The 24,478-nt window shown below is 38.3% G+C and overlaps 2 protein-coding genes across 2 annotated transcripts; both read left to right on the forward strand.

The window, feature by feature from the left end:
• Positions 1 to 1,172: 1,172 nt before the first annotated feature.
• On the forward strand, positions 1,173 to 7,392 carry cdk7 (cyclin-dependent kinase 7). The gene is made up of 12 exons (XM_067519860.1): positions 1,173 to 1,305; positions 1,543 to 1,602; positions 1,689 to 1,722; positions 1,822 to 1,889; positions 2,041 to 2,109; positions 3,679 to 3,789; positions 3,877 to 3,995; positions 4,342 to 4,441; positions 4,554 to 4,640; positions 4,754 to 4,903; positions 6,094 to 6,232; positions 6,871 to 7,392. Exons 1-12 carry the CDS (start codon positions 1,240 to 1,242, stop codon positions 6,897 to 6,899), a joined length of 1,032 nt encoding a protein of 343 aa, XP_067375961.1. The 5' UTR covers positions 1,173 to 1,239; the 3' UTR covers positions 6,900 to 7,392.
• A 974-nt stretch (positions 7,393 to 8,366) lies between these two features.
• Positions 8,367 to 24,387, forward strand: serinc5 (serine incorporator 5). The gene is made up of 12 exons (XM_067519858.1): positions 8,367 to 8,619; positions 14,202 to 14,369; positions 17,387 to 17,565; positions 18,095 to 18,177; positions 18,486 to 18,579; positions 19,288 to 19,499; positions 19,750 to 19,842; positions 20,921 to 21,047; positions 21,560 to 21,629; positions 21,775 to 21,811; positions 22,248 to 22,392; positions 22,690 to 24,387. Exons 1-12 carry the CDS (start codon positions 8,593 to 8,595, stop codon positions 22,832 to 22,834), a joined length of 1,380 nt encoding a protein of 459 aa, XP_067375959.1. The 5' UTR covers positions 8,367 to 8,592; the 3' UTR covers positions 22,835 to 24,387.
• Positions 24,388 to 24,478: the final 91 nt, after the last annotated feature.

A 24,478-nucleotide genomic window follows, 5' to 3' on the forward strand; every position in this document is an offset into this window, starting at 1 on the left:
TTGATAAACAGCTCTGTGGTTTCACTCTCCTCCTGCCCGTCAAACAGACGTACATACACACAAGCTCAACAGCGTCACCATCTGCTCATGTGACATGTAACTATAGTGAATTATTGTGCATAATATTATCCATAGGTATCATGGGATTTACTGTAACAAACTGCATAAACGCCACTAGAATCTCATATCTCTCTATAACTCAGCTGCTACTTATCTCGTCTCCAGCCCCAAAGACAGACTGAGGGGAAGGTGCCCAAGAATGCCCTCAAATCATATCAGAATTAGAGGATGACAGCAATATGTCACATTAACTTAGCTATGGGTCTATAAGGACTGTGTCTGAGTTATGTCTGCCACTGGACAGCTATGTTCTTCTCTTCTCTTCTCTCCTTTTCTCTGCATGCTTGCATTGACGCATACGGTCCTGTCAGTGACATCTGTGAGCTGTCAGGATATGAATGCGCATGCATCTTAGAGTAGAATGAGGTTTGTATTAGGCTTGCCGGTCCTTCACACTCCTCTTTTCAAACTAAACATGAAAATGATAGTCTGTGTGAGTGTATGTGTGTGTGTGTTTGTGTGAGTGTGTGTTTGTGTGTGTTTGTGTGTGTTTGTGTGTGAGAGAGGAACAGGGTGGGTCAAAGGAGAAGATCCATGCATAATCCTGTGGGATGTGAGAGTATCTACTGTTTATGGAGATGGGATGTAGAGATGTGTTCAGTGGTGCATGGATCACAAAACCTTCCTAACTGACAGAAGAGAGTCCCAGGAGACCAATGCTAAAATAAGAATGAAAATAAGAACAAAAACACTACAGCGCTACATATTGCATCATTATTTTGAAATGCTGTAATAGCAATCATAGGCATAGAAATTTGTTATGTTAGGTTTTCTTTATGTATGATGCAGATAAGCCACAACATTAGAGAGAGAGAGAGAGAGAGGGAGAGAGAGAGAGAGAGAGAGAGAGAGAGAGAGAGAGAGAGAGAGCAAACCACTTCAATAATAAACACCGTAGAAAGTTCACCTTTCAACTTAAAAACTGAGAACTTCTAACATTGTTAAAGTAAAATTAGCGTCAGATTTAGCAGAGCTTCCCTGTGCTCTCCGTGTTGGACAGATTAAACCGGTAGGTGGCGATATTGGTCAATTTAAAGTCTCCTTTAACCCGGAAAAAGTACTTGTGGACCTTTAACAAGGCAGGAAGTGTCTCCCTGTGAAGTTTGACAGTTTGCTGCTATGGCGCTTGATGTGAAGTCCAGGGCTAAACGATATGAGAAACTTGATTTCCTCGGAGAGGGACAGGTAAGCAAAAAATACATGAATGATTTCTGAATTTACCTCTTTCTTCGGGGATCCCTGTTACGTTGTGGTCTGATGTGTAGAAGGCATTCTACAATGCTAAAAGCCGTTAGCTTGTTGCTAATGTCAACAAAGCCCTGTGGGGATGCATGCTGTGTGCTCTCAGCAGCCGTGTAAAAAATACAGGTATTTGTGGCCTTGTTTTTCCTCTATTTATTGGTCTCTGTTTCTCATCCCCAGTTTGCCACAGTGTACAAAGCCAGAGACAAGCAGACGGACACCATTGTTGCCATTAAAAAGGCAAGCTTATAACAAATGAATACTCTGTTAGCCCCTTCAGCCTATACTGATGTTTATCACTAAACCGTTTCTTTGTTTTCTGGCAGATTAAGGTTGGCCACAGAACCGAGGCTAAAGATGGTAATTTCTGACTGAGCAAAAGTACATTTTTAACAGTCTTGCCACTCTGAGCATTTCATAATAAACCACCTGTTAATGACGATAAATATTTACTCATAGGTATCAATAGAACAGCTCTCCGAGAAATCAAACTGCTGCAGGAGCTGCATCATCCAAATATTATTGGGGTGGGTAAATAGTCAGTATATCAACATATGCTTCATGTTCATGTTCATATAATTGTAATACTGTAATACTTAGACACAAAGTGATTTGTTTTCTATATTGTAAGTATTCTTCTTATTTGAACTAAGCATTATTATTTGACTTTCATTGTAGCTACTTGATGCCTTTGGACACAAATCTAACATCAGCCTGGTGTTTGACTTCATGGAAACCGATCTAGAGGTGAGATAGCCAATCTTGTCATTGTAGATGACATAGAAGGCCCATGTGCATACAATTATTTGGTCCAATACACTAGCCCATTAAAAATATTAGTTTTGTTCATATATGAGTAAACTAAATATTAGGATTTTGGTCCTTGCTAATTTCTTTATTAATTTGTCTTGATGCGAGTAAATCCCCAGAGTTAATCCCCAGAGCTCCAAATACACATAATATTATAATTGTATGTCCTGGAAAACATCACAATTCACAGGCTTAATAATTAATTAGGAAAGATATCATTTTTTATTATTTGTTATTATTGAGGAACTTTGAAATATCATATTGTTCTTTAATATAGTAGTGTGTGTGATTTAGTAGGTCATAAACCACAGTTTCAAAGCTTGATGTAAACCTGAATTATAATCTTAAGTATGGGATCACATTATGCAAATGTTTCATTTTCTTATCCATACCGTATCCCTATTTCTGAATGAAGATATACTTTTCTTTTTTTTTTTTTTTTTTTTTTTTTTTTTGTCCTTTCGGCTTATCCCGTGAGTTCAGGGTCGCCACAGCAGATCATTGTCCGCATGTTGATTTGGCACAGTTTTTACGCCGGATGCCCTTCCTGACGCAAGCCTCCCCAATTTCTACCGGGCTTGGACCGGCACTGCACAGCTGGGGAGGGAAATGGGCTGTTGGGATGAATGGAAATATACATCACTTATTTATTGTAATCACAGTCCCAGATTACAGATCACAGATTAGAAAGAACACAAATCTATTGTAGGTACGTGACACCTGCGATAAGAATGTATTTGCTGTTATGTTCAGCTTGCAATAATGTGAAAGTAGTGCAGGACAAAGAATGCGATATGGGGAAAACTTTAATTTAAAAGGTGTGAGGTCAGGTGGCAATATATTGGCAAGAAAAATAGGATGAGAAAGGCAGCACTGAAAGTGCTCTAATTGAACCATTAAGTGCTTTTATGAGGTCTCTTAGGCTTTTATAATTTCACCACCTCCTCCCTCGGTTTATTTTAGCATGCAAGGCTCCAGATTGGCGGTCGCCATCAATACATCACACACTAATAGAACGCTGCAAAACAAGATAACTGCGCTTTAAAAAAAAATCAATATCACTCTGCTCTTGGGCCAAACAATGAATTGATGCCATTAGCTGCTCACTGGCAGCAGACAGACAAGACAGACATGATTAAGCAATGTGATGCTCATCTATAACCTTTGCTGAAAGCCTATTTTCAAGACACAAGATTTGACAGTTTGACCTTATTGGCTACAGCACATGTTGGAGGATTTTAGTATAGTTGCATTATAGGATACTGTAGTCAGTGTTATTAGAGCAGTGAAGGTTCTGGTTAACAGATTGAATCTGAACGGTTCTGTTTTGGCTCCAGCTGTGTCAACTTATTCTGGCTTGTATCTCACTTGTATTTATTTCTCTTATCTGCACTGCTTAGTGTAACCTCTGTGACCTACACCTATGTAAAAACATGAAGAAATGGCTCAAGGTTATTGGTTTTTAGATGTTTGGTTTATTTGCCTTGTTTTTTTTTTTTGTATAAGGTGATCATCAAAGACACCAGCCTAGTCCTGACTCCAGCCAACATCAAAGCATACATCCTCATGACTCTACAGGGATTAGAGTATATGCACCAACACTGGGTCCTACACAGGGTAAGGGCTTTTATACTTACTTGACTTTACTTTACCATATACACATGTGCAGTCAATAATGAATATTTTGTTACTTGGTGTAACCAGGATCTGAAGCCCAATAATCTTCTGTTGGATGGGAATGGAGTATTGAAGTTGGCTGATTTTGGTTTGGCCAAAGCATTTGGTAGCCCCAACAGGGTCTACACACATCAGGTTGTTACCAGGTCGGTACTGTTTCTCCATCTTTTGATATTCATGATACACAACCTATATTGTTGCTCATTTATTCTCACTTATACTTTTTGGAAACCATTTAGAGCAGCTTGTCCATTTAGACAATGAATAATCATGTGCTTTAATGTATTACATTAATTCCTGAGGAGTTGAAGTTGGGACTGGTTGACATGTGATCGGATACATGATTGGATTGCAGCAAATGAGATTGTGTTGGTGTTAAAGGCTTCATTCCATTTTTACAGACTTAAGCCTAATAAAGGAGAGGTGTGTTTTACTGTGTCATGGACTATCTGAGAGCTAGGGATTAAATTTAATAATTGATGGTTTTCCTAGGTGGTACCGTTCCCCTGAGCTCCTGTTTGGTGCAAGGATGTATGGTGTGGGTGTTGACATGTGGGCAGTGGGATGCATCCTGGCAGAGTTACTCCTTCGGGTATACACAGCCAACACGTATATAAACACTTCAATGGAATACTGATATAGTAACAGGGAATGTTGTTATATTTGTATCCATGCTGGTCTCTGTGTGTCTCCTTTTATTCTAGATGCCATTCCTTGCTGGAGACTCAGATCTTGACCAGCTAACTAAGATCTTTGAAGCTCTTGGGACACCCACAGAGGAGACATGGCCTGTTTGTATCAGTTTTTTCCCAACTTACATCTGTCATTTTTTATTTTTTATTTTTTTAAATTTATTTAATCTGAGGATTTGTTTATACATTTGTTTTTTGAAATATCTCTGCAGGGACTAAGTAGTCTACCAGACTACGTGTCATTTAAAATCTTTCCTGGTACACCTCTGGAACATATATTTAGTGCAGCTGGAGATGACCTACTAGAGCTACTACAGGGTCTCTTCACCTTTAACCCTTCGACAAGGACCACAGCTACCGAGGTAATAAGCTCAATAAAGCACAATGTTTATGTTGACTCTTAAATAGTTGAATAATTGAGTATTGAGAAGAGTATTTTACATTATGAACAAATAAATTGAGATTATTACTAGTAACAATTGAACAGTGCATTATGTATTTGAAGTTTTTTTGTAAGTAGTAAGATTTCTATTGAGATGGCATAAAAGGGGACGCAAACCTAAACATAACCCTAACATAAAATTAAAGCATATTCTGGTGGATATGTTATTTTATCAGAATGGAATAATGCAAATGTGCAAAAGTCTCCATCCCCTTTGATGAATTAATTAATACATTTTAAATAAACTGTACTAGCAGCATATGCATTAAATAATATGTTGATGGAAAAAAAATCTGTGTTTTACTCAGTTTGACACTTCAAAATATGGCGATGCAAAATGTTGCACCCAACAATAGCTATGTAGTAACATGTCTGCATATGTGCCATAACAAGACATTCTGGAGAGCTAATAAAAATGGATCACAGATACTGTTGTATCACAGTATTTTGTTCACACAGATATTTTATTAATTTCCTGCTTTTTAACTCCTTCTATACATGCCTGAATTACTCTTAAGCGCCTTTCAGACATGAACTCTAGAACTAGAACATGAACTCTCATAGTCTGGAGTTTCCCCTTCAGACATGTAACCAACATCGGGGTATGGTCTGTGTGAGTTGCATTCTCAGTTGTGAAGAAATACTACGGTAACTGGCCAAGTGCTTGGGCTCGTCAAGTAGGGGGCAGAACATGATGCAAAAACAAAGCTTTCCTTTTACAGGAAATGGACGTCATCAACACGCCCACAAACTTATGGTGACACTCATGGTGAATCCCCCTGAGTATCACCTTCTCTATTCACAAATGAGCTCAGGTGGAGATAATCTGGACTTTGCACTAGAGAGCAGGATGGGTAAAGACCGGGTAATGTCAGGGCCAACAGACTTTTGCATTTGCGTTCACACATACACCCACCTCAGAGAAAGTCTGGAAAATGTCTGAATTACGATGAAAGGGGCTATAGAGTATGCTGTGTACTTTAAACTCCAGACAATGTCAGGACCTGATCCTACTGACATTCTCTAGAGTCCATGTCTGAAAGTGGCTTAAGATTGCCGAACTGCAGGTAATGGTTCAACATATGTGACCATTAATCTGTTATTATTCAGGCACTGAAGATGAATTACTTCAGTAATCGGCCTGGCCCCACTCCTGGCCCCCAGCTTCCCCGACCCAACTGTTCCGCTGAGGCTCTGAGGGAGAAGGAAAAGGTCGGGCTCAAGAGGAAAATAGAAGGCCTGGAGACAAGTAATGATCACATAATACAAGCTGTTGTTTTCCATGCATACGCAGAATCGCCCAACTGGTGCATAGAATACTGTTAGGAGAATCTATAGTAATAATGTTACCATGGTAAAAGTGTGGTTTGACAAGTGGAAGTGTCTACAACAAATGTGTGGGGCTGATTTTGAAAGATTTTAAACCATCCAAGTCAGATCAAAACTACACATAGTATTTTGTGATCTTTTTGCTTAGTATGATTCCTGTGAAGTCATGGTTACGTAAACCAAGATAAATCCAGAGTACCACTGGACTGAACCTAGCAATTCAAAGGGTGTTGGCTCCACTTTTAACTACAGTTTAACATTCAGTATATACTGAAGTAAAAAAAGTACACACGTATAGTATAGTGAATTGTGGGAGGGTATGTTTAACTGATGCACAACATTGGTGTTATTGCGAGGTTCAAAGCTTTTGTAGTTCCTCTCTTGGTTTGGAAAATTTGGTGGTTAGCAGATTGCTCATTAAAGACTTTTTTTACTTGTACATGCAGAGTAGGTATGTGGTACATTTAGTTTTTGAACATATAAGATGTGCAAAGTCATTGTATGCTAAAGCACTTTTTTTAGTAATGTTTGTTACAACACTGTTTGCTTTATTTTTAGCTGTCATGAAGAAGAAGCTTGTTTTCTGACCACATGCGACCTGAAAAATCACTACGTGGCTCAGCTTTCCACATTGCTAAGGATTGTTTACTGGAATGGAAAAAAAGAAATTCCAAACCTGTGGGGAAAAAGAATGACTCAGACATAGTCGATTATAGGACATTATAGATGCTGTAGCTGTTACATGAATTGGGAATCGTACCTAAGATTAACCCCTTAGGTGCTGATGTGTCCAGCAGTCCAGCAATTGATGTACAACAGAGACTGTCTGTGGTCAACAGTGATGGCGCTGGCGCTCCTTCATTGATGCCTAAACTCTTGGAGCCTGTTCCAATATGTCTATTTATATGACACGAAAAGAGAACAACCAAACGAAGATGTGCGATTCATTTCATGTTGGTTTCTTTGTATTTTTTTTGTATGGAAGACTAATAAATGAGGTAAATACAATGGTGGGGTTTATGCTGTGGTTGAGACAAAATGTGACTGACCTAAATAATTAAATAATCCGCTATCAAAGTCTGTGATTTAGTAATATTTGTATTTATTAATCTTTAGTTCAAGTAAGAAAGGATTAAGAGGACTGAAATGTTCCCACAGTTCACAAATATACACACCCATACAGTCCACAAAGTACAGACTGATTGCATATTTTACTTTGCCTTTTCACCTGTTGAAGTTGACATAAATATACTTGTGGTTTCTTTACTCAGCATCTTAGTAAGAGACAAGAGAGATGTGTTTGCTTTTATCAAACTGTAAAAAGGTTTTGCTGATTTGCAGTACTCACTGTTCTGTTATTGCCTGAACTTTTTTTTACATGGGAACATGTACATGATATTACAAATTAGGGCCGTTGAAAATAATTTAGCCTGTATAATTATTGCAACAAAAATTAGAACTGCATCCCAAAATAACAATGGATGACTTTGTGAGGCATTGTCTTATACACATGCCTATTATGAGACGTTTATTATAGGATCATTTCACGTTCTTTTTGGTGTTGCTACTGTTTTGTGTTTTTTTTTTTCTTTCCGTTTCTGCAATGCTTTCTCGTTTCATAGCACTCCTGATAGATGTATATTTGTTTTCAAGGCAGGATTATATTTATGTAGGTTACTACAGCTACATTGATGAACTGTTGCTTCGTTACCTTTATCGGAATGTGACCACCATGCATATGCGGCAAACTCTTAAAATGTAAAAGAAAAAAAAAGCCAAAATACGGATTTTAATCTTTACACTTCCCCAATGTGAGTGTAGACCATAATGACTGCAGCAAGTTTGTATTTACTGTATTGGCTACTAGAATATCTAATGTGTCCGAGTAGTGATTTGTTTTTGTTAGTTTACATTGCATCTTAATAAGATTCATAACGTGAATACAACATGACGTTGGGGTTTAAAGGTTACATCTAACATCTGTTGTGGCCTCAAAGAGAGCCATAAGGATTTTTCCATGTAGTTCAGAGGGAGTAGGCCACGGCTTTGGCTTTTTGTTGGTGATGTGCAGTGGGAGGAGAATCTGCCACGATGAAAGGAGAGGGACGGGAAGAGGAGAGACAGCGGCGGCGGACGAGCACGCAACACCAACAGGAGGAGGAGGATAGCCGCGTTGTTCTTGTGTGGAGCTGATTACACGGAAAAGAAGAAAACGTCCGAGGACAACAGCCAGCTCGTCCTGCCCCCGTGAAGTGGATTTTATTTATTGTTTGCCACAAAATGTGTACTCCGTGTTGCGTGTCGCAGGTGAGGAATAATTGCCAGCATACTTAGTGTTGTTTTTGCTGACGGTTCAATACGTGACAGCGGAGCGTTAGAAGTCGAACGCTGATTGTTGACGTTATTCCAGTCTTTACCCTTCGCATCGCTGTCAGCCAAGATGAAATGAATGCGATGTTTTTGTATTGTACCTTGTCAGCTACCGAAATGATTCAACTTTAAGAAAAGGTTAAAATGTCCCCATTTACCGACCACATACCTCCACGGCAGTAACGCTGGGAGACAAAGAGAAACAAAGCAGAGTAGCTAGGTTAGCTAGGTGTTAGCGCCAACAACAGAGGTACCAAAACTAACTGTTTGAATGGCTTTACAAGTATGGCTACTGAAACACTGCGGGCTGACAGTCCAAGCACTTGCCCGAGTGCGTCTGCATTGTGGTTTTCCCGTCTTCTCAACGTTGTACTGTTGCACTTGTTTGTATCTTTGTGAGATATTTAGGTTAGTTTTGAAGCTTCAGAATCACCGTTTAAAGGTTGCAAGCTAGTGTCTTTTATGGAAATAGGATATTTTTAATTATTTTGTAATGAAAAGTACTATTTTAAAATTGTGTGTGTGTGTGTGTGAATGTAATTGTGTAATTACACAGACACATTACTCATGTAAGGGGAGCCGACTTCTACTTTCTGTCCTTTTCAATGAGCTGAAAAAGGGGAAGGACTCAGCAGGCAAAATGTCAGCTCTTTCTGCCTTACTGTCACTGTTTTGTAGATCTGCTGCCATCTCTCCATTTATGTGTTTTATTATCTCCATTTGGGAGTATTATTTGTACTTAACGGTTTTCCCTCTGGAGATTTAGCTTAGCGCAAATATATGTGTGGTCTGAAAATGTCTACTTTTCTTCTTAGAGTTGGAAATTAGAGGGAGCATGTGTGTTGCTTGGTTAGATCTGGAGCGATGTGCAGGCCGGGTTTGGGAGGACCTCCTTTTTTTTTTTTGGGATCAACGATGTATGCCATGTTGTGATACTCCCTACAGGGTGTTGTTCAAAGCACTGCAAGCATTGACTATGAATGTGGGACAGGACTGAAACCACGTGGTGTCTGTAGGCAGTACAGACAAAGTTGGCAGATTACATGTGTCAGGTGGACTTTAAAGATAAGAGACTGCCATTCACTGAGAATTCTTGATAAATTATCCTTGAGCAAGACAAATAACCACTCTCAGACCTCTGTAAATATACAAGCAACATTTTAAATGTAAGTTGGCTTGACTTGTTGCTGCTAAGGTCATGGTGAAGTAAATGTAATATCACGCTATTAATGAGATGTAAAACCACTTTACTTTTTAAAAAAAGTGAATACAGCCACTAAATATATGTAGGGGTCTCCTCCAGAAAAATTACAGGTCGGTCATTCCATTAAATTTACTGGCCAATAGCGTTCATGTCTGCTGTTTTCAGGTTCCCCTTAGGAATTTAGGTGTGGTCAGCAGCAGCTGGAGTTTATTCTATTACAAACACATCATTGGCAGCTTTTAATGTCTTTTGTTTCCCTCTGATCCGCCATACAGCATGGTCTCTTTCAGCCTCTTCTTCTTCACATCTTACTGCGTCCTGTAATTATTTTCTGTCAAAGGAAGTGCTGATGTAACCATGTGAAATACTAGCAACTCTTCAGAGGATGCCATTATTATCAGCTGCCTTACAGTAAAGCTGTGGTTAGGAATTGTTATTCTGTGTAGCTGAAGTCGGACTTGGTGGAGTGAAACAGGCTTCTGGATTAGCCTGCATCTGTTGATCTGATAGTGCTTGTTTTTTGACAAGACACTGTCTTTCCTCTTCTTGTTTGGCCCATTATCTTTGGTTGTTTTGCATTTAAATGTTTCATTTCTGCCATCTGTTTTCATGTCTCCCTTAAACTCAGATCGTTTTTTAAATATATGTTTCTTTCTTTTCTGTACATTGGACTAGAGTTTCACTCTGTTGGTTGTAGTTAGGGGCTATATTTGCCAAGAAGCAAGCAAAGATCTCCCTTTGTGTATAGGGAAACAAAGTGGTGATACATTTTTGCTGTGTATGTACAGCTGCCTAGTTAAATAGAAAAAAGTGGAACTGTCCATCACAAATGAGTAGAAATGGAGTGGATCTTCATTTGGAGCTTGGCCCAGCCTCTAATTTAGGATGTTATGGTCTACAAAATGTTTTACTCTTACCCTTTTTTTTTTTTTTTTTTACTCGGCTGCATTGAACATAATATCTGTAAGCTTTTACTGACAGTGAATTATCATGGTAGAAGGGCAGCTAGCTATATCTTATCTTACAAAACGTAAATTAGATAGCGTTAAATAAGAATTGGGCATAAAGATGACTGTATATCCTAATTAAATAAACCACACTGATGGTCTGAATCAAGTTGAGACTTAAACCAGCCCTGTTGCAGCCATTAATTTTTTTATTCTTCCTTCTTCCAGTCATATTGTTTTGAAAGGGTTAATCTCAATTGTGAGTCATGTCTGTCTGTGCTACTTTGTTTTTTCCATGGAAAACACTGTGCTCCTGGGTGTGCATCTAGTGTTTATTTTCCCACTACTGATAAATAATTTAGAATCTCATATCAGCTGATGAAAGTTTTTTTTTCTCTTGTAAAACCTTGGTAGAGACGGTCTGTGTCAGTCACATCAAGAACCAAATCTTTCTCTATCTTGGTAAGAAATACAAGTACCAAAACTACTTAATTTAGGTTTGTCTATGGGTGAGATTTTTTTATATCAAATTAATATGTCCTCAGTTCCCAACCTGTGTAAGCAGTAGGGTGACTTGTTTCAGTTAAGGAAATTTTTAACTGGCCTTAAATCCTCTATTTCTCTACCTCCTCTGAATTTTTATTATAAAGCTTACTGTGTCTGTTTGTATTTCTCAAGCCGTTGTGCCTGCACGGCTATGTAGACCAGAGTTGACCGTGATCTAGTTTGTTTCCTGTTTTATTTCATTGTTGTTGCTTTAAAGCGTTTGAGAATGGGGGAGGGGAAATAGAATGAACCTTTTTAATCAAGGCACTGTTAAATTGTGCACAATGTAATCATAGTTGTGGTTTTAGGACTGCCTATCTGTGTATCACATTTGTTGTTTAAGCATCCAGCTGTAGGTCGGAAACCTTGTTGACCAAGTCAACACTTCTTTTGCCACTTCTTTTCATTGCTCCTTTCCTGAGAGAATTCTCAGTGCATTGTTCTATCCATTCTGTCTACATAAAGTTTTAAGCGGGTGTATGTGTCTGTGTGGATGTTTTGAACTTAATTTCTTTAGGCTAGTGTAAGTAATTTTAAAGGGCAGCTAAAAATAACAATAAAATGGTAAAAATTAGAATATTGGAGGGGGATAAAGACGAGATGACGAAAGTCATCATTTAGGTAATAAGTTCGGAGGAAAGAGAGTTAAATGGAGCTTTAGGCTGAGTAAGAAAAAGATAAGTTTTTGTCTCTTGAGAGTTACAGATTCTCTGTGTGCTATGACTGGGTGACCCCAGTGGAGTGTTGTGCGAGCCTCAGCTTAATTTAACTCTGGACCTGGTTATACCTTGCAAGTAGCTTTTCAGCTGTTCAGTGTTTGTTGTATCATGGGATGTTGGTCTTTTGGTGGACGGCCGCAGCAATATGACAGGCTAGTGGGGGGTTGACATTGCAATAGAATTAGGGGTATACACTGCAGATCCGCCAGCCACCTGTCAACCACCAACATGGTGGGGCAAGCAGGCAGTGGAGGAGGGCTTGAGTGGCCTATAAAGTAGGTAGGGTCAGTGTTTGTTACCATGGAAACTCTTTTTGTATCTGCATTTTGTGGAATTCCTGGAGATAGTTTCCTCTCCAGGATACCCTTCCAACTCTATCAGCTCTGCAGAGTTTGCCGTTGTGCCCCATTAGTGTGTGCCATCCATTGGTGAAATGCCCCTAAACTAATGAAATCTAAACACCCTCATATTTTGATTCTTACTTTCTGACAGTGGCAAATTAATCACCCATCTAAAAAAAAAAACATGGGGGTGCAGTGGGGACAAAGGAGATGGCTTATCTTGTTAAGTTGTAGATGGAGGGGCCACATCCATAAAACTTGTTTTAGAATTTACAATATAGGGAGTAACAATAATCCCACAAAGATACAAATGAACTATAAGGTGCAAGTGTTAACTTTGATGTAAATAAGAGATGAAGTACAGTAGAAGCAGAGTGAGCAGTGCAGAGACCTATATTTTTAAACAAATACAAGAATTGTCAAAACAACACAATCTTTTTGTGGCATTCACACATGGGGCATCCTTCAAGCTAACTGTGGCCTTTATTCATGCCGATGCTACCAAGGAATACGCAGCTCTTATAGAACATTTGTCCACATTCATGGCCACCTTCCCACTAATGGGTGAGCAGTTGTTAGCAAGTCACTACCTCTCTGACCATAACATATTACCTTCACCTAATACTGTCAACAGCCACTACAGACAACCGTTCCCTACAGCTCACATCCACTAGCCTTGACATCTAACCCACACTAGAATCTTTCTGTTATCATTTTCAATGTCTGTGTTGCCTCCCATAAAGAGGTAATATAAAAAAGAAATTGCATGCAACCCTACAAAGCTACACCTTTTGCCCCAACAGTACGTGTGCAGCAGGTTGAGCAGTAGGAGACCACAAGTAGGATGTGGTGGTTCTTGAAGGATGATAGAGCGTAAAATTATAGAGCATATTCTTTCCTAAATAGAGTACAGGACCTGTGTGTGTGTGGGTGTGGGTGTGTGTGTGTGTGTGGGTGGACAAGAAACTTCTCTGTCTGCACTGACCAAGGCTCGCTTCTGTGAAGGAGAGATTGGGATTTGTTCCTTGTAATAGAAATCATGAATGAGCAAAGACAAAGCCAGGCTTTCTTCTATAGTAAGTTTTTGTATAATGGATTTGTTATGGTAATTAGTTATGTAATTTTGTCTTCAGGTTTAGACTTCTGATACATTTCAGTAGCCGTTATTGTATGATTGTGAAGCCTGAAACTCTGAAAAGAGAAGTATGTCCCAGATAATACTAATAACATACACAACATTTTACCACAAAACCTTCAACCTTTAAACTGAAAAACCTTAGATATTATATACTTTGTTTACCATGTGTACCAAGTGTTTGTTACTCTTCTAACGTTCCATCCTGAACACAGTTAAGAGTAGTATGTTCCTGTTATGATTTTGGGCTATACCCAACAAACAACTTCAGTGTTCAATGAATTAAAGTCCTCTCCTTCTGTGTTTTAGTTTATAGTCTCCCAAGCTATAGGTGCAGTCAAATGTCAAACAATCTGCCTATTCTTGTCTTAATTTCTCAATATAAATTCTATGATTTACTTTACTTTTTTTGTTCCCTGCATTTCTGTTTTCATCCTTGGGCTTTTTTTTTGTCTTGCTTCTCCTTTTTGTGTGTTTGTGTGTGTTACACACCTTAGGTCAGAATGTAAGTTCTACAGCTGATAGGGATGTAAAATGAGCACCTAAAACCCTCCTCCCACCACCGAAGACCCCTTAAACATATTATCAGTACTGTACTCACTTTTCTTTGTTGTACTCTGCTTGTAGCTGGCCTGCTGCTGTGGCTCAGCAGCCTGCTCATGCTGCTGCAAGTGCTGCCCAAAGATCAAGCAATCCACAGGAACCCGAGTCATGTACGCCCTATACTTCCTGTTGGTGACCATCATCTGCGTCATCATGATGTCCCCCACCGTGGAGCAGCATTTGAGAGAAAATGTGAGTACATAAATCACCGGAGATGTAGCACTCACCCTAAAAATGTACACATGCACATACTTGGAAGTGTTTCCTAACAACACACGTGCAAAAACACAAACTATGCAGTTCATTATTTACCTAAGTCCAAAGTTTTTTTTTTTTCTTTTTAGAAGATTCAGGATAACCCCAATGAAATAAGGACACTCAGTGAACCACTGTGTATGGAAGTTTGGAAGTATGTTTAGAAATGTTATTGAAAATTTTGTATTTGGTTGAAAGTGTTCATTATAAAAAGGTAGGTAAGAAATAAAAGCTAAGAAAAAAATTTAAAGCCCCAAATTTTTTACTTCAGATGAAAGTAAGTGCTTTACATTTATTATTTTCAAATCAATATCATAATTTAACAGATAACTGTTTGCAAATTGCAAAAATACGGTTTAAAATCACACAGAAAATATAGACTAAAAATATCCTTCCCTTACTAAACTACATTATTACTCCTAATAATCACAACTGGATATTATTTTACCCTAATTTCTTTTGCAAACTCTAACATAAATTAGCAGGCTTTTGATGTATTTTTATGTCTGTTTGAGACATAAAAATACCTTTTAATTTGAGGAATGGGATTTCCCACTGCCTCCTTGTTAATGTCACACTGTGACCAATTAAAACTATTGAATTAAAGCTAATACTTTGAAATCTTGATACTGTTGTTTAAATGGCTTGGCTTACAAAGAAAAGAGTTAGTGTTGGCTGAGAAGATCCAATAACGAGCCACTTCTCTTTTGAAACTTCACGTCACGGAAATTGACTCGTACCTAAAATGAGGTGAAAGAGCCATCAGATGTAACTTGTGGTAGAAACACAGTGACATGGAGGGGGACTAAAGAAAAGGGAGATAATTAATATTTATTTCAGAGCTCCACACTGGATTTTGAATTTTTAAATTAATGTTGTGTAATGAGCCAACTTTGGTCTTGGGAAACCTATTTTTAAAATATAATTTTATAATTTATTTGCCCTTTGTGGCAGAGAAACAAAGAAGTATAAACAGCTTCAAAATACTCTACTGTGTTAAATTCTTTCAACCCCTTATTACACTATTTGTGTGCTTACACTGTTCATGCTCACAGTTTCATTCATCCATTATCTGTAACTGCTTAACCTGTGTAGGGTCTAGAGCCTATCCTAGCTGTTGTAGGGCGAGAGATGGAATACACCCTGGACAAGTCGCAAGTCTATCCCAGGGCCAACACAGAGATAAATAAACAGACTGACAACCATTCAGACTCACACCTAGGGGCAATTTTAGAGTCACCAGATAACCTAACATACATATCTTTGGACTGTGGGATGAAACCGGAGTACCCTGAGGAAGCCCATGCAAACACAGAGAGAACATGCAAACTTCACACAGAAAGGCCTTGGTCGGTGCTACCCACTCCACCATTTAACTGCTCACACTTACAGTTTATGAAATTAATTATTAAATGATACAATACTATTACAGTAACAATAATTTAAAATCTCACTGTGTTTCTACCTGAACTGAACTGCTTCTTCACTAGCTGGCTGCCCTCCTCATCCCTCATCATTAGCCGCAGCTATCTTTTCCTGAACCTCTGCCACAGCAGGACTGGTTAAAATTAAATTAACTTGATAGCTCTGAGTGGTCAGACTGTTTAGCTTTCCCAAGTGTTTTGTCTTGTTTCCAGCTCTGTTTTGCTATTACTTCTTGTCCAAACTGATTTTGCACCTTCTCAGGAGGAGCCTGTTTTTTTCTTTTAATATTCCTACTGATCGACAGGGTAAACATTATGTGTAAGAGTTGAATTATTAAGAGGAGACAGGGTGGGTCATATGAAAGGAGTTGTGCCTAATCCTGTGGGATGTGAGGCTATCTAATGTGTATGGAGATGGGATGTATTTAGCTGTGCTTGGATTAGCAAGCTTTACTGCAAATTAAGAATGGTGTATAAAGACAGTGATTTTTCCATCAATCTTTTTTCACAAGGTTGTCTTCTCTCTTTCTCTGCCAGTGTCTACAATGCAATAATAAAATGACTCTACTGTGTCTTCTCAGAGGCAAACCATGTAAAAGGCCCATCCATGCACAAAATGTCCTCTGATTGCCCCACGCAAAGCCTGCTGAATTACACACACACGCGAAGCACAGTGGGAAGTCCCTGCTAAGAGAGCAGCCATTGTGCATATGAGAGAGGTGGTCTTTTCTCAAGAGATTTACAGCAGTTTGAAACAGTCGGCCCTTTCCCCCTTAATCACAACACCATGGACATGCTAATATGGTCCTCACCATTAGACAAAAGCTCCAAAATAGGCTTTTTACTCTATAGTTTGATCTGGCTCTGGACTGTGCAACACACTGAGGTGATGACAACTCAATCTGCTGGCCCTTCAACCATAAGTATAACTTTGACAAAAATACTTTACCAAAAAGTGATTTAATTTATTATCTAAAAGTAAAAGTTCTGTAGTTGTCTCACAATTTGAAGCCATTTTACTGTATTTGAGTGTCATTTATATTTTTACAGTTGGGGTATCGATGAAAGAGGCTATTCATTGTCACAGGCAAAAGGCCACAGCAAAATTCAAATGCAACTCACTATAGTTTGAAATTGATCTTCAAACTTGGTGTTAAGAAGGATCTCCTTGAATTTCTCTGTTGCTTGTGCATGCTTTGCTTTTCTTTTATCCCAGTCCCTCTGACTTGCTGACAAAAGGCGGTTAATTTATTCATCTGTGTCTTTTGTTTGTGTACACTGACAGTTAGTTGTAAGGCCCCTCTAACAGCCTGTAGAGAATGAGGGATGAAAGAGGGCTTCATGGAGAGAAAGAGGGGTTGTCGTCCCTCCCTGTTCTCTCTTTCTGCTCTTTTAGAGGCATGACGCTGAATAGACACCATTGGATTGGGTTTCAGAAGTTGCATACTACACAAACAAGCAGAGGTGTTTTTTTCCTTCAACACTAATGATCTAATTTATATATTCTCCTGTGTTATCCTTGTCAATCAGATTCCATTTTACAGTGAATTGTGCAAAAAGATGAATGCAGGAGAAAACTGCAAAACTCTGGTTGGTTATTCGTCCGTCTACAAGGTGTGTTTTGGCATGGCCTGCTTCTTCTTCTTCTTCTTCATCTTCACCCTTGGAGTGAACAACAGCACAGGCTGCCGGGCGGTCGTACATAACGGGTAACAAGCCATGTTTTTCCTCGCATTTATGTTGTTTGTTGGTTTCGTTAGCCAGTATTAGCTGGTTTATTATCAGTAATATCTAGTAGGAACATTAAGTGTTGTCTATTAATATAAAGGCAGAAGCCAAACTACATGTAAGTGAAGTAAGGTTTATTATAAGTAAGTGGGTTTTCATTGTTACTCATGTTAATTAGATTCATTGTTAGAGTTTAAACATTTAGACACTGCAAGATGTAATTAGGGATGTCTCGGCAGGGTACCAATTAACATGACTTGTGGTTTGACGAGAATGACATCAACCTAAATATCCGCTTCATTACCAGCCAGATCATATTCTGCCTGAATATTTGTCACTGTTACAAACTGTAGTGGCACAATTCTTTTTGGGGGGGGCCTTTTGCATCAAAATTTGGTCTTGCTGAGGGTGTTGTGTCATTGTTTTGTATTTAATTATTTTCATTTCTCGTGTCTCAAGTTCCCTTTTTTCCATGTACAATTGTTAATGTTATGCTGCTTTATATGTTAGGTTCTGGCTGCTGAAATTTATTTTGCTGGTGGCATGCTGTGCTGGAGGCTTCTTCCTTCCACAAGAGGAAACCTTTCTGGAAGGTATAAATGTGACAGCAGTACTGTAAACTTTTAGTTACTTATCAAAATACATACAAGTATATAAATCATTTAGCGATGAATTGTAATGGTCATAAACTAAAAAAGTAAAAACAACCAGAGGTAAAAAATATACAATTTCTTGCACAATCAAAAGCAAACAACACTTTGAAAAATACGCTTTTGTAATTGGACCTCAGTGTCAGTACTCTCACTGCTTGAAATTGATACCAGATGCAGCAGATTTAATATGGGATTTATGCCTTCAGCCAGATAATTTTCCACTTTTGTCCCTCTGTTCAATGCCACAGTGTGGCGCTATGTAGGAGCTGCTGGGGGGTCCATTTTCCTGCTGATCCAGCTCATGCTATTGGTGGAGTTTGCACACAGATGGAACACAAACTGGTGAGAGCAACATGTCTTCTCTTTCTTCCTGTCTTTTTAATCCCAATTGCTCAGTCTGGTTCACTTATGTAAGCATGGAAAGCCTGTAAGTAAGATCAATGGAGTGCTTTTTATTTGTTGAGAAACTCAGAGGGTGGGACATATTCTTCATTGGGGTTATTTCGATTAAAAAAACGAGGGGAGTCCTGTAGCTTTGTTTTTGTAGGTAGACGGGGAGGCTTGGCAGCAAGCCCACCCTATGCAGATTCACAGGATGCATATGGTTCAGGAGTGTACATAAGTTTCCCTCTTGTTTCCTTCACAGACACAAGTACCACAGTAGATAGTTCCAGAAGCCTTAAATAGTTCAGTAACAAAGTTGTAAGTAAACTTACAACTCTCAATATGTATAGTATATGCATTCATACAGACTTTTGTTATTTAGCAAGACCTTAAATTTCCAACACAAATTAAAATTGATGTGAAAGCACTTAGGCAGCTGTAAACCTGTCTTCTCTTTTCACTCAGGGTGCAAAACGAACTCACCAAACATAACTGTTTCTGTTTCTTTTTTATTTCTTTAGGCCAATTTTTTCTGTGTCTGTTTTCCTTGCTTTTTTCCCTCTTCACGTAATCTCTTTTTACGTATTTAATTTGTTTTACCCTTATTCATGTTGTGTTTTTCCTTTCTTGTGTCTCTTTTCTCTCCCTCCTTCTGTCTGTCTGCAGGAGTTCAGGAGTGACGTATAACCGGGTGTGGTATGCTGCTCTGGCTTTTGTGACTCTGGTGCTGTTCAGCATTGCGGTAGGAGCTGTGGTCTTCATGGGTATATTCTACACCCACCCTGAGGCTTGTTTACTTAACAAGATTTTCCTTGGCATCAATGGTGGCCTGTGCTTCATTGTATCCCTGCTGGCCATCTCCCCGTTCATACAGAAATGTAAGAACCTGTTCTCATTCTCAACATATTATCTAATTTGCCCGTGTGTTACAGGAATGGAGTCATTTGCATTTAGGCAGTGTTTATAATAAATTCCTTGTTTTGTCACAGAGAGAAATTTACAAATAATTACGCAGTATGACATAAATTGTGATGCAACATTTCTAAAATACATTTAAAACAAATCAGGAATCTCTGACACTATAGCCAATTAAATGAAGGCCCTGTATTTATTTTTTTGTCCTTGCAGTGCAGCCCACTTCAGGTCTATTGCAGCCAGGAGTCATCAGTGTGTATGTGATGTACCTCACCTTCTCAGCCTTCTCCAGCAAACCGAAAGAAAGTGAGTATCATCAGACACTGATTACCTCTTGGCAGTCACAGGCATTACTGCGTATCACCTCATTGGGTGTAATTTGTGTTTACATAGTTTAGGCTTATTGATGCAATAATTTTGCATGCACTTGAGTGCCCAGGTTATTCACAGAAACCGTCAAGTGCTCAGGTAAGGCGTTTGCAATTAAGAAATCAGGTTACTTGCAGTTCACAAATACATGCAGGATAAATTAATCGGATTTGTCCTCCATCTCTAGCTTATTTTTGAGGCACAGTTTTAAAATGTATAGTGATGCTACACTGATTTGCCACAACGTCAACACCGAAGAAGTTAGTAAAGGTGAAGCTGATTTAATGCTTACAAGCAGGTAATTTATGATCAATAACGATACATCAGCATTTATCAGTTTTTTAATTTTATATATAATATATATATATATATATATAGCAAAATACTGTTAAATATAGTGCAGTTGGCATATAAAAAAAGAGTTGCAAGATAACAATTTGGTAATACTAATTCTTATTGATACAATGACATAATGCCTTCCCATAACAAATGCTGCTTGTAAACTATATTTGAGAATAATAGTAATAGAGACGTAGTCCAATGTTTAATGTTGTCATAACACATAAGGAATTAATGTTTAAGATTGAAAAATTTTAATCAAATGAAAAATAATAAAAGCATCTTACATTTAAAACCAAAGAAAGGTTAGAGTTTGTTTGTAAATCTCAAAACTAATTTAAAATCAAATTAAACTGTAGAGTCTGAAATATTGGGTGGTATTTCCATCGCCAGTGGTCTTTTTTGCACTGTAGTTGTCAAGAGGATTTTACTATGCAGTTGCATACTTGTGCCAAAGAAAATACAGTATAGTATTAAAATATCAGCACTAGTAAAATTTCAATGTAGTGCATGCTGTTATTAAGGGTGTAAGGCTAATGTGTGTTGCATTCTCCTTTTTCACTCACCCTGCTTCTTACCACTGCTAACGCTCTTTTACAATATCCCTCCTCCTTTGAAATACTCCCTCTACTTCTACTTTCACCTCATCCATCTGTGTCTGCACTTCTTTGTCTAGTTCTAGAGAAAGATGGTGTGAACACAACTGTGTGTGTATTTCCCTACAACTCTGGGACGGAGAGTGAAAAGAAGATTGTAACTGCTGTGGGAACCATTATCCTGTTTGCCTGTGTTCTTTACTCTTGGTAAGACACACACACCCACAAAATTATGCATCTCCTTTTTCCTAGTCTCAGCATCTACACATGTGCAAACCAAGTTTTCTTGTCATACAGTATTTCCTTTTTAGTGTAATATCTTCACATTAGTAGAGTTAAGAGATATTTCAGAGACTACAGTTCAAATCCATTACCACAGTCCTGTTTTAGGCATTGTACAGTATTATATGGCAGTCTTTAGCGACAGAGACGGAATAGTTTTCATTGGCTACAACTCGGGAGAGGCAATGTATGATTGGCTGTTTTTTGAGCTATGATTTCTTCACATGTGTTTCCCATAAAGTGGAGGACTCTTGTGGTTGTTTCCTGAAGAAGAGGGAATTAGGGAATGAAACTCTAAAACTCATTTCATTCACTCACTTCATTTATAAACTCATAAATTAAAATCTAAAACTGCAGTTTTTTGACAAATACATGCACCTTTTTCTTCCTCCATCTATTTTTATTTCTCTGCTTTTCTTTGCCCATCCTTCCTATAGCTTGACGTCTACCACCAGGCGAAGCTCTGCAGCACTCCGAGTGTATCGTAACAGTGAGCCAGAGACTGAGGTAAACGCACAAATATTCTGATCACTAGGTGGGGTCTGATAAAATATGCAGAGTGGATAAACTTAATAGAAGGACTTGAAATCCCCACTAATCAAGCACTCGCACTCTGTGCTGGAAGTTAATGTTTGTTTTCTTTACGTTTTAGAGAGCTCGCTGCTGTTTCTGTTTTGGAGATGACAAAGGTAAGGAAAGTCAAATAATTCACCTGTAATTCTCTGGATGTCCAGTGTGTATGCATATGTCATCACTCATAGTGTTTGCACACAGAGGAGCTATGCTCATTGCTTTTGCTCAGCCAGGCTGAGCATGGTGAGAAAGCATTGGTCAGCAAATGTGGATGATGTCACTGTTACTAGGTTAGTGTGACACAGTGAAGCAGCACTGGAAAGAAGTGGGATTTTTCAAAGGCTCTCACTGCCACCTGCTGGAAGACAATGGTTATATTATATATAATAATATAACAGCTCTTACACTTAGTCTTGTATCTAGTCATTGAGTATGATTTGAATTAATGAGTTCAGAATTGACCTGATTTTGCATCTTTCTCCTGGTTCAGTGGAAGACAGTGTCTTAATTTTGCAGTTTATAGTCTTAGTGATCCCCATTTGCAATTTCCAGATGATTGTGATGAAGAGAAAAGTGGTGCCGGCCAGAACGTGGTGTATGACGAACGAGAAGGAACAGTCTATAGTTACCCCTACTTTCATTTTGTTTTCTTTTTGGGATCACTATATGTCATGATGACCGTCACCAACTGGTTTCAGTAAGTAACCCTGTGACTTTGACTTTAAACCTGAAGCAATAGTTCGAAAACTGTATTTGATTTAAGTAATTAGGTGAGGTTTTGACGGCAGCTCCATATTTATGTTGTCCAGCCTGGGACACTGAGCTGCCATTAATTATATGTGTAACACCTGGGGTTTTCCTGATATGTCTAACCTACACCTTCATTGAAAAAATGTCCAAGTGATCTTTACATTCTAATTAAGATTGGGTTGATAATCAGTAATTGTGTATTTTAACCATTTAGTTTTCCACTCACGATGCGTTCCCTTTGCAGTTATGATAACCATAAAATTGAGAAGCTGTTGGAGGGCAGCTGGTCAGTGTTTTGGCTGAAGATGGCCTCCTGCTGGGTCTGTCTCATCCTCTACATGTGGACCCTCATTGCTCCTATGATCTGTCCAAAGCGCTTTGAGGCCTAGGACACACATCATTCCACCAAGGTCAGGCTCATTCCTGTGATGTGTCATCCTCAAGCTCTCGTACTCAGCTGAGGGGCCATCTCTCCAAATAACCCAACTCCTTTTACCATGAAACAGAAGAATACACTACCCTCAGCATTCAGTTTGGAGGATTATCTGTTGCCTTGGTTTTATGCTAGTGTTTACTCATTTTATAAAGTTAAACTGTTAATACTTTAAAGTTTTGTTGTATTTTTATAACTACCACTCACTTATGGAGTTCTGTATTACTTACAGGTTTGAAATCCAGTCCCTATAGACCCTATAGACTTAATTATCTCAAACTTGAAGTTGCATAGCAAAGTATTTCCTGTGTGTGTCAGCTTTTCTTGGAGTCATGCTAGTCAAGGTTGTAGCAAAGTTTGGGGAAAATTTATATCAAGTTAGAGATGTTACGAAAGAAGTTGTATTTATGTATTTCTTAAGTGATCAAAGAAGGAAAGTGGTGTAAATCAATTTCTCCTTGACTCTGTTAAAAACTCATCTCTCAGGCTCACATTTAAGCTGTATATGTTTGTGTTTTGTTATATTGCATCCTTTTGTAGACGTTTTCTATGCAATGGAACCGGCGCTTTTGTGTTGTGAAGTTTCCTCTTATAATATAAGAATAATATTTCAGATGTTGTGATTGTTAGTGCTCGCTTTGAGCACCTTTTCCTAGGAAAATCCATACCATGTGTACATTTCCAGTCATTATCATGGTTTTACAGGGCAGTGCTTGTCACATTACCCTGCCTTACATAAGGGTCAAATTAGGGGACTGCTGCCGCCTCTCTGGAAGAGCTGCTAAGATGAGGAACGTTTGCCAAAGGTAGATGTCAGAAAACAACAATCTACAGATTGTTTGATGTGTTACAGTAACAGTATGTACTTACATTCAGTGAGAACATAGCCTGAACAGGCAAATGCATAGACATCGAAGTCCTCTATTATTGGTAAATTTATCAAGGCTTTTTGCTTTGTCTTTGCTACCTGTGTCAGCTCATAATTATGGTCAAAATAAGATAGGAGTGTTATTAGTAATTCAACACTGGATGTTGAACTTACTGCCAATTTAAACAAAGACCTTTATCTGTTACATATGTAAACAATTTTCTATTTGCATAAAAATACAACATATTGCACATTGTCGCAAGTCCTTTTGTGTTTCACACTTATCAATAAATCAGTATATTCATCTTTTGTCTAATTGTATTTCTAATACAGTATGTTCTATTATAATGTATATGTACATTCTGGGTAAGGTTATGTGTTGTTTTTTTTTTTACTTTTTAATTTTGGTTTATACTTGCAGGTTCTGTCATGGCTTATTTTTTTGGAAATATATCTAAATTTTGACAGTTGGTATGAATGTAGAAATGAAATGGTGCTCAACATCTTTGATATATATATAACAAAAGCAAAATCATACAGCAGGACCCACTGTGAAAGCTGTGTACTACCATAACATGCAGGAACAAGTGCCATGTGATTCATATTTTTTAAATGATCAATAAAACATCCAGTGAACACCATGTGGTGTGTTTCTTCACCAGTGTTTCATACAGGTAATGAGTGATCTAGTTTAAATTTGTGAATCTGTAAAAGTGATTTTATTGAACATAC

Source organism: Channa argus, chromosome 11 (assembly GCF_033026475.1).
Source record: "Channa argus isolate prfri chromosome 11, Channa argus male v1.0, whole genome shotgun sequence".
Lineage (NCBI taxonomy): Eukaryota > Metazoa > Chordata > Actinopteri > Anabantiformes > Channidae > Channa > Channa argus.